The sequence below is a fragment of the Chenopodium album genome, chromosome 11 (genome assembly GCF_948465745.1).
Source record: "Chenopodium album chromosome 11, dcCheAlbu1.1, whole genome shotgun sequence".
Taxonomy (NCBI): domain Eukaryota; kingdom Viridiplantae; phylum Streptophyta; class Magnoliopsida; order Caryophyllales; family Amaranthaceae; genus Chenopodium; species Chenopodium album.
In genome coordinates this window covers 12,815,085-12,825,542 of record NC_137844.1, presented here as the reverse complement: position 1 = coordinate 12,825,542, position 10,458 = coordinate 12,815,085, and the positions used below count along the sequence as shown (strand labels likewise).

Below are 10,458 nucleotides of genomic sequence, written 5' to 3'. Positions count from 1 at the left end.
ACTGAACTGAGTTGAATTGAACTGAACTGAACTGAATATTTTATGAGAGAAGGAAATTAAGAATTGAATTGAAAATAATCTGAAGAAAACAGGCCCTAATAAGAATGAATGAAGGGTTCACTATCTCATTTTGTTAATTGGTTGTAAGGAATGCATGTATTAAGGGGTATTATATTTCTTTATGAGATCAAAGTATCACACACGCATTTTTAGATTATAGGGTAAATTTTGCCACAAAAAGATTTGCAACTTAGGATCGGAATGATGTATCCACTTTCCAAATCAAACTATGAGGCCAATTAATTGATTTTAAATGATGAGCTAATTTAACTATGTGGCCGATTTAAGTGTAAAACTCCTCGAAATTAATTAATCCATAAACAGGAGTGTCATCCATTACATTACATGGTAAAGAAATACGTAAATTTGAGAGATACTATTTTCAAAAGTAAGCTTTGCTAAGTTTATGCATGTTCCAATGGGAATTAGGTAGGAATCCTAGGATAAAAATTTACACTCTTAAGTGTAATTTGATTGACCAAAGTCTAAGTAAAGGAGCTCAAGATGACTTTGGTTAGATGCTCAATAATCGATCTTGAAATATATATCATTACCAACTTTCCATTGAATACCTTTTCTTACTAGTATTCTAGAATATTCCTCTAGTTTATGTGAGTGTTTTTTTAATTTCGGTTTGCATTCAAAAAGGATCGGAATTAATTAGAGATGATTTTCCTCCCTAAATTTACTATATAAAAGGGGTTCGAATCCCCTATCCCACTCTTATGTCTCATTTCATATCCCATTTTTTTTTATTGGTTCACATCACTTTAAATATCAATATTAATATTAAAAAAAAATTAATAGCAAATTAAATTAAATAAATTTTACATAATTTATATTCTAGTCCTTATCTTTTTTTTTTCTCCTTTTTACAATTACGTTTAATTCAATCTCATCATTTTTTTTTCTTTATACTACCTCCATTACTCTAGAAGAACCTTGATAGACATAATAAAACAATCCGAGCATAACAATCATTATTATAAAAATTCATAATTGAGTAAAGATACAACTTCATTGTAAATTCAAAACCTTTAGAAAATTGAAAATGCATAAACCATACACACAAAAATAAAAGCAAGCTGGGAATCAAAGTAGCTTAGTTGATGAAAAGATGTGAGCACAGACGAAAAAACTAGGCCATAATTTCCATAAGATCTATCCCTCTAGTCATGGAACATGTGATTCATTATCCTGCAACATGCCAACAAGAGATCAAAGTTACAAAGTATCAAGCCAACCAACAATTTAAAATATAAAATATTAAGAAAAGTATTATCAAATTTTACATGTATGTCATATACTTTGGTTCAAAAAAAAAAAGTATGTCATATACCTCTAAAAAAAGGTGTCGGTCTTCTTGATCATTATATGTTTGTGGAGCTCCAACTGTTGACATTTGTCCCTATTAAGAAATGCTTTTATGAGTTCTTCTATTAAGTCCTCAATAGATATAGTACTACAAGGATATGTAAACTTACATTTAGGAGTTGTGTTAAACTTCCTGAGTCAAGGTCAACATTGTCAATATCTTCGTAGAAGAAAGGAGTAGTATAACTCAAATGTGTTATAGGGTAATTATTTGACAATGGGATGGTATAATCCATTTGCCTCTCAGAAGTAGGAGTATAATTCATTTATGAAAAAGTTGTTCTGCTAACCTGTTATACATTAGCTTGAATATTAGTAATTTTCTATAGAAAAAAATATTGCAGTGTAGTAATTATAAGACTATATGTATAATCCAAATACCTGATCGTTTGTGCAATGTCTTTTGTGAGTACGACCTTTTTCTAAGGAACTCTTGCAACGAGTAGAACCATTATTTGAGCCATTACCTCTTCCACGCTCCCTACTCCCATGACTACCGCCTCTCATTTTTATTCCTTTCACTGTTGAGGTATCACATTGCAGCTCTACATTAACATTTTCTTCACAATCTAAACTCTCTTCCTCATTATCATCCTCTTCACCACATATCAATTTCTTTAGACGTGCTTCTACTTCAGCTAATGACTTTTGGTGTACATCTAAAACCCATTTGTAAGTATCTTCACTTTGAGCTGCAACTCCTGCAAAGTGGGTAAATAATTTACCCAATTCTTGAAATCGTATCCTCAAACATATTTTTTCATCTACTTGTCGAATAGACAGCTTATGTTGTTGACAATTTTCAACTTTCGCATCCTTTTTCCATCTTTATTAGTATATATTGGTTTGGAATCTTGTGAATATTTATTGAACAAAGAACCTTCAATGCATGTGAACAAAGTATCCCTACATACTCAAATTTTCTACAGCTACATGATATAGTATCATTTTCTGGGTTATATGTAACAAAATGATCAATCTTTTTCCTTGGAGGATAAACTTTATACCTATAAGTTGTTCCAACAAACTCCTCTTCTTCTATTATACAATCCCATGATTTCCAAATTTGACATTGGAATAACTCAAACACTTCGGCAGTGTAGATAGTTGACGCATGTTTTAAAATTCGAACTGGATATGGTAAAGCTGGAGAACTATGTTTAGTCTTGAAATCTGCCACACTTTCTTCATAATGCCTATCATTGAGAAGACGCTTGAAATGCTCAAAAGACTGGCATAAGTGATTTTTATTGCTACTATACCTCCGTAATTGAGCATTCATACTTTCTCTACGTTGTGTTGTACTCATATCAGCACAGAATGTCTGTCTCCCATAAATTAGTGCCCACTTCTCTCTCAAATTATACACCCGTTCCAACCAACTATTGCCAACCAGATCGTATATAACTAACATATTGTCCCAAGCATCTATAAAATCTGCTTCATCATCATAATCATAAACACAACTACTAAAATCTTTAGCAAAATCCTTAAATCCCTCAAATACATGGTGAAGATGTTTTGCAGCATTCTAGTACATGTGTCAGACACATAGTCGATGATAAGTTTCCGACCATTTTGTAGATAATGCATTTGCCATTGCTTGATCTTGATCGGTCAGAATAGTTTTAGGCTTCTTTCCATGCATTGCCTTCACAAATGTGTCAAATAGCCACTTGAAAGTTTCTGTTGTCTCATCATACAATAAAGCTGCCCCAAAAATAATGGTTTGTTTATGATGATTAACTCCAACAAACATAGCAAATGGACGACCATCTTTATGTTTTTTGTAAGTAGTATCAAAACATACTACATCACCAAAATAGTCATAGTCATACATCATTCTTGCATCAGCCCAAAAAATATTCGTGATGAGATCATTCACATCAACTTTTACGGCATAAAAAAACTTTGGATCATCAGTTTGCTTGCGTTGCAAGTACTCTAAAACCCTTCCGGTATCTCCAACTTTCATTTCTTTCTCTCTTTTCTTCCTCAAATAATTATTACAATCTACACGCTGAAAACCAAGATTATCTCTCCCACCAACCCTTCTACTCATCAACTCCATACTTGCTTTTGGTGCAATGTCAGAAGTGCATGTCATATCAAGTTCACTAGCTTGAGATGAGTTGATACTTCTATGTGAACGAAATAGATGAGTCTTTGATGGTGTTGACAAAACATGATTGTGTTGTGGTTCGAATTTAATGATACGAAATCGTCCATTAATTCGGGAGCTTACTTTTATCATTGCAGAGCATCCAACTCGTGTCAAAGCTTGATGTTTCTTCACATAAGGGGCCCTTTTATCTTTTCCCCTTGAACCTTCAAAAGAACAACAAATGATCTTTTTTAGAATAGTACCAGTGTTGTCATCTCTATGAAATTTACTTAATTGAATTTCAAATCCAATAGCTCTAGAATATCTGTTGTAGAAATCATAAGCTATTTTCTCTGATGCAAACTCCATCTCTATCATTGGAATGACTTCATGAGGCAGCTTTGAGTGAATTTCATTCATATTTGGCAAAAAATCATTCATTTCAGTGTTGGTATCTTCTTCAACTTTATTATCTTCAAAGTTATTTTTAGAGTTATTGACCACATCATCATTATCATTCAATTGCTCATGCTCTTCAAAAGATAATCTTTGACTAGTTTGTAATGACCCAATTTCTTTATCAAAATAACAATTCTATACCACCAAAAAATCACATATAAAAATCAATAAAAATACAATTATCTCAAACCTAAGCAACTATATACGTAGTATGTTTTTCAAAAACAAAAAAATTATATACGCAGTATAATGACAATGTTATGGCTTATACTAATAGTAATTATCAATATATACTCTAATAGCTTCCCTAATGACCAAAAACAAACAAAACATATGCATATAGTATTTCATAGATACGTAATTCAATAAGAATTAAACTCAACTAAAAAAAAAAAATTCATACCTCATATGGTAAATTGTCGAAATCGCTCGCCAATACTTCTCGTGGAGTATCCATTAAAAGTGAATTGTATTGCTTCAATATTTATGTAGAGAAAGGATAAATTGAGGTAACTTAAAAAAAAATAAAAATAAAAATAAAAAAAATAAAAAATAAAAAATAAAAAATTAGGGTTCTTCTAGAGTAATGGAGGTAGTATAAAGAAAAAAAATGATGAGATTGGATTAAACGTAATTGTAAAAAGGAGAAAAAAAAAATAGATAAGGATTAGAATATAAATTATGTAAAATTTATTTAATTGAATTTGTTATTAAAAAATTTTTAATATTAATATTGATATTTAAAGTGACGTGGACCAATCAAAAAGAATGGAACATGGAATGGGACTTAAGAGTGGGATAGAGGATTCGGACCCATATAAAAGTGTTATTTAAAGGTAAAATCTGCCAAAGATCTAAGCCTCCCGCATTTTTTGGTTTGCTAAATTTATTCAAAGTTGTCTGGCGGAGCTCCCCCTTTATTCTCAAGCTAAGCCTAAGATTGTGGAACTGGACAAGCTTAACCTATTAGAGGTGTTGATTCAGTAGGAACCTTCATCTTACCTTATAAAAAAATTCGTTTGATGGACATATCATCTAGTAGATATAAACACCAATAGTTAGCATACTTGCATGTTTGAATACATATTATTAGACACAAAAAAATCGTGATTATTTAGTTGGATATTATTACACTTTGATAGGAGTAGTCGTATCATCTATATATGACACAGTCCATTTCAAATAAGGACGACACAAACCATTATTACAGTACAAGTCAATTAGTTTTTGATACAATAAATCTATACAATTATATTCTAATATAAGATAACACTTCTGTTATGCTCTTGCCTTGGCTGTACAAATTAATTTGGACAAAGCAAAACAATCAAAATTGTTGAAAATTTTCAAAATAACCCTAAACTACAACCACTAAAATATTATACATATTTATTAATTATTGAAAATATTTATAATTCATATAACGAATATTAATAATTGGAAAAAGACCTTAACTTTAATTCTTTAAATTAAAGTTACCTCAAATTAAATATTGTACTACATTCCAATAATATACTAGTAAATTTTACATTTAAAGAATGTAATTACAAAAGGATAGAACTTTTATATTACACAAAATTACAACATAAGAAAAGATAAAATAGAATGAAGATTAAAAGAAGTAAAAGCAAAGCCATTTTAATATGGATAAGTACTCCATAATACGTAGTATAAAACAAATAGCTAGGTACATTGAATAAATACATAGACAAAATATAAATTTATATTTTTGTCCAATCCTAGTTAGGTCCTAACTGTAACAAGTTTCTAAAACTATTTTGATGACAGAATTGATAGTCAAATGGGAACATAAACAAGGATCTTCAAAAGATATGGGGGTCCTTATTTGGTTGGATATGATTTGTCCTTTATTTTATGTTCTTTCTTTTTCTCTTTTTTTTTCTAGCTTCCATTGATTTTGGCTTCTTCAAAAATAAGCAATATACGTAGTAATATTTTTAATCGAAAATCAAGAATCATAGCCAATTAGGAGTAAAGGAATTTCTTCTTCTATCTCAATTGTTGGAGCTGACACAAAGTAGAGAGAATTCTTCTTTCTTTTCATCATTTGTGTTTTTTTGAACATAATGTCTCTTCAATTCCCTAGCTTTGTTGTCACCTCTTTCTTCATATAATCTTTGCATTCTGGAATCACATACAAACAATAAAAAGAGGATGTGATCAACATAAAGTAGACGGAAATCAAAAGGCTTTATTTGAAATACATCGTACTTAATTATAACTAAGGTGATCGATCAATTTTTTCATTATACATTATGTAACTTCTTAAGGTTAAATTTTGGAGAGTTGTGGTTAGATGTTCGAAGCTAGAGTATGTCAGATTGGTTCATCTACAATTTAAAATGTATATTTATTTTCTAGTGCCTTAAAGTCTCAATGAATGAGACCATACATGCATGTCCATCGTGATCGAAGTCCAATGTGTTTACAAAACATGGCATTTTTGCAACAATATTGATGTTTAATAACTAATTTGTCATTTTTAATATTGTTTAAATCCAAAAATAATATATTTTGCAACTTGATAACAATAACATGACAAAAGAAACTAGCAAATGGGGATATTTTTCTTTATTATTATTTTTATTTTCTATCTTTGGTTGGGGGCTAGGGGGTATTAGGAGCAAGCTAGGCCCCATAACATGCCTTGATTGCCTAATGTTAGCCCTAACTTCAAACAAGGAAGACATGCCCTCACCCCTTAACCTACCCCTTGTAAGTTATGAATGCTCAATCATGAATCCTAGCATGGGAACATAACTAGATCATTTATATATATATATATATATATATATATATATATATATATATATATATATATATATATATATTTATAATTTATATGAGATAAATAAATTTATAGGTACATCTCAACGGCAGAAAAAGAAAAATATTAATTACATCAGATATTACAACATCCATTCTAACTATTCTTGATCTTCATTTCACCCTTAACTATTTATGTTCCAAAATCATTATATAAATTTCTTGATCTGTCACTGATTAATTCTAACATGGGATGCTGCTTATGATTTTATAAGTCCGGCTTTGGGATAAAAGATTGAAGAAAATGGAAACTCTAGCATGGTAAAGCATGCATGTATGTAAGCATGTATATAATTTTATGATATATACTTACAGTTTTCTAATAAAAGAGATTTCTAGTAAAAATGATGATATTCTACTGAAATGAATACAAGTTGTTGGTGAATCCAAGTTGATTAATGATGCTTTGTCGTTGCTGCTCATTTAATCCCCAGTATAAACTCCCGGCATCCTGAAAATGACATGTTTAATTAATTCATAATTAAATCAAACAATTCCAAAATTATTTTTGCTTACTACCAAAACTATTTTAAACATGGTGGTCCTTCCAAACAACATTTTGGCCTACTTGGCTACTATCCAAACTACCAAAACACATTTGAGTACGATCCTTCTTACACAACTTTATTTTATTTTATTTTTGATAGAACACGATTCGATTTACTTTACTTTAGTTTCTAGTTTTCCACCGCGTTTTCTTGTTACAATAATCAATGTTTTCCCGGTTATTTATTAATCTTTAAAGAGTACATACACTAGAGACGGTTGGGAGACTAATTAAAATTGTGTCGAAAATTTTCAACACTAGGTTAAGTACATTTTGATTTGGTCCTTACTACTAAATTAGAAAATTGATTTTTTTGGTCCATCCAATAGTGAAATGTTAGTTCTAATCTACCTATCTTTGTCAAAGTAGGTAAAATATGTTCTGTTTTTACAATACCTGTAAAGGAAGCAAACTTGGCTTCTGCTCCTGTTGTTGTATTAAACTGGTTGAGCTATCAACAACAGGGCTAGTGAAGGTGGGAGTTGAGGCCGAGCTCGTGGTGGAGCAGCTCACGGCGTTTGTGGTGGCGAAAGCTTGTGGTTGATCGATGCTACTACCACCGTTGCTGGTGGGTTGCATTAGTGGTTGCATTGGCAATGTCATGCCATTGGTCATGGGCATGGCCTAAATTTTCATAACATTTCAAATAATAAGAATAATTTGGAAAAATAAATAATCCAAGGTTTAAAAATCATTACAATAATTCTAACATAATAATAAAAATGAATTGTACCTGTGTTCCAAACATCATAGGATCATGATCCATTAATCCAAAATTATAAACCATGGGGTCCAAAGAAGCAAGCTTCATTGACAAAAACTGTTAAAAAAACACAAAAGGAAAATGAAGATATAATTAGGGGTACATTTCCCAAAGAAAATCTACAGTTACCTTAAAGAAATAATAGTGATGCAATAATATGCAGGTAATATTCTATTGGAATTAATTATCATAATATGGTACTTTCAACCTTTTGCATAAATTATTACATGGTCCAAAAGTACATTATACTATACCATCATCTCGAGTTTCAATAAATTATTAACAGATTAAATATTGTAAATTTTAGAAATCTTGCCTTAAATAGAAACATAACCCATAAAAATACTAATGATATTGTGAGTTTAACCCAAAAGTATTTGAATATGTTAAGATAGTGACTATTAACGTATGTAGCAAAATTCTCTAGTGGTCGTATGTTGAAGATAATAAGTGTAATAGGGCAATATAACATCAAATTTACCAAGATGGTGAAACTTATAATTGACATAATAGAATGGTCGTACCCCAAAAGGTTACCATTCTAACATCATTAGTACTCAACGATAACTTGTATAAATTTGAAACTCATAGTTCAATAGTGTATGCATGTGTGGATAAATGGAATTAAATTTAAATATACCTCGACTTGACTTTGTAAGGATTGGACATAATTGATGATCTCATCCAACATGAGGGCCTTTCCAGTGACCTATTTTCAACCAAGACATATGAACTTGTCAATTAAACAACTTACACACAACTAAATTATAACAAAATAAAACAGAGTATACCATAAATAATTCCTGTTAAACCCACCTTGTCACAACCTGGAACAATTGCTTGCAACGTCTTCATTCTCTCACTGATTTTTTCTCTCCTCACCTGTCAAAATCCCGAATATTAATACCTTAAGTTTTTCTATTATTAAGGACATGTTTGATATCGTTGTAAGTTTTTAAATAAATCTTTTTAAACTAGTTATACAACAAATGTTAAACCAAAAAACAGAAAACTAGCTGAATATGTCCAGAAATAAATGATCAAATAATAGTCGATAACATATATAGGAAATGACTATTTTACCCTTTCAGCAAGGCTGTGGCTATCAGTGGCTTGACCCCTTCTTGCTCTAACATGAATGTAACCCTTTGGTGGTTCATCACTTTTATCTTTCATTGCTTCTTTATCTTCCTTCTGTTTCTTACACTTTGCTTGTTTAACATCCTATACAAAATCATCAAATTCATTTAGGCATATTATCAAACACCTAACGTGCATTATATAAAAGCTCCATTTGAATGGAATACCTTAGAATTAGCAGAATTTGAGGAAGACCCTTTTCGAGACTTCCTCTTTTTATCAATAGGAACTGAACTTTGAGTCATTTGATCACTACTTTCACCTTTATCCGCCATTGATAAACTCTCAGTCCTCTGTTTTTCACTCACAGAAGAAGGTTCATTATCAATGGAAGAACCCTCTTGACTATAAATGGTAAAAGGGTCCTGGGATTTTTCAGATGATGCGTAAAATTGATTGGATTTAGCAATAAATTCATCGAAAGCTCCAATTTCAGGAGTTTTAATGGCGGGCATGAAAACAGAGTCAACTAAAAAAGAAGCAGGGTATTGCTGAAAAGCTGCCATGGAAGCTAAGTAAAGTAAAAGCTTTTTGATGGGTATTAATTATAATGGAGATTGAAGTCTTTGTGAAAATTATAGCACAGGATTTGAATTGGATTCTCTGAAAAAAAAAAGTTGGAGGAGAGAGAAAAGTGAGTGTATTTCTGAGTCTGAGGTTCTGAGTAAAGGAATGGTAGAGAGGTATATATAAAGTCTGAAACAGAGGAAAAAAACAATAGCATCGTTATTGTTGGTTTTATTGCTTAGAAATTTTTTTATTTTTTAATTAATTTTTTAATTTTTATTTTTTTGTAAATTAAAAAGAATTTTTTTAAAAAATAAAAATAAAAATTATGTGTAATTTGACTGGTCTTGTCTAACCCTCTCTTTCTGAAGCTGTTGTGAATAGTTAAGGTTGTTTGAGGGAAGGTGGGGGCTACTTAAGGAGATGAGATGGGAGCTTTATCATCAAGGTTGTTTGTTCTCTTTTTATATTTTATATTTTATATTTTATTTTTTTATGTTTAATGTCTAGAACTATCTATGTTTGATGAGGTGTAGTGATTAATTGAAGGGTTGGATGAGGATTTGATCAAAATATAAAGTGTTGTTAGGAGATAAGAATTTGAAGCTTTTCAGTTAGTTGAAGAGTTTCATTCTTAGTTCGAAAATTGAACACATA

General features: G+C 30.7%; 2 protein-coding genes across 3 annotated transcripts; both read right to left on the bottom strand.

Annotated features, from left to right (window-relative positions):
* Nucleotides 1–1,233: 1,233 nt before the first annotated feature.
* LOC145566313 (protein FAR1-RELATED SEQUENCE 5-like) lies at nucleotides 1,234–4,454 on the bottom strand. The gene is made up of 5 exons (XM_081625770.1): nucleotides 4,401–4,454; nucleotides 3,032–4,132; nucleotides 2,349–2,965; nucleotides 1,816–2,260; nucleotides 1,234–1,257 (listed from the first exon to the last, which is right to left on the bottom strand). The coding sequence occupies exons 1-5, from the start codon at nucleotides 4,452–4,454 to the stop codon at nucleotides 1,234–1,236; spliced, it is 2,241 nt and encodes a 746-aa protein (XP_081481896.1).
* A 1,185-nt stretch (nucleotides 4,455–5,639) lies between these two features.
* LOC145568608 (basic helix-loop-helix protein 80-like) lies at nucleotides 5,640–9,927 on the bottom strand. Of its 2 annotated transcripts, XM_081628039.1 has the most exons (8): nucleotides 9,462–9,927; nucleotides 9,238–9,378; nucleotides 8,971–9,036; nucleotides 8,795–8,863; nucleotides 8,125–8,211; nucleotides 7,788–8,015; nucleotides 7,158–7,295; nucleotides 5,640–6,142 (listed from the first exon to the last, which is right to left on the bottom strand). In XM_081628039.1, exons 1-7 carry the CDS (start codon nucleotides 9,798–9,800, stop codon nucleotides 7,200–7,202), a joined length of 1,026 nt encoding a protein of 341 aa, XP_081484165.1. In that variant the 5' UTR covers nucleotides 9,801–9,927; the 3' UTR covers nucleotides 5,640–6,142; nucleotides 7,158–7,199. The 2 variants fall into 2 exon arrangements, with proteins under 2 accessions (XP_081484165.1, XP_081484166.1); XM_081628040.1 differs by lacking the exon at nucleotides 5,640–6,142 and having other exon boundaries at nucleotides 7,104–7,295.
* Between the last annotated feature and the right edge of the window lie 531 nt (nucleotides 9,928–10,458).

Bases quoted from the DNA above. Each gene is read 5' to 3' on its own strand.
- LOC145566313 (XM_081625770.1), bottom strand. From the start codon at position 4,454: ATGGATACTCCACGAGAAGTATTGGCGAGCGATTTCGACAATTTACCA. The intron at 4,133-4,400 runs GTATGAATTTTT...TTGGTGGTATAG, and splicing joins TCGACAATTTACCATATGAG to AATTGTTATTTTGATAAAGA. The intron at 2,966-3,031 runs GCAAATGCATTA...CACATGTACTAG, and splicing joins CCGATCAAGATCAAGCAATG to AATGCTGCAAAACATCTTCA.
- LOC145568608 (XM_081628039.1), bottom strand. From the start codon at position 9,800: ATGGCAGCTTTTCAGCAATACCCTGCTTCTTTTTTAGTTGACTCTGTT. The intron at 9,379-9,461 runs GTATTCCATTCA...GATTTTGTATAG, and splicing joins CAAATTCTGCTAATTCTAAG to GATGTTAAACAAGCAAAGTG. The intron at 8,016-8,124 runs GTACAATTCATT...ATGAAAATTTAG, and splicing joins CTATGATGTTTGGAACACAG to GCCATGCCCATGACCAATGG.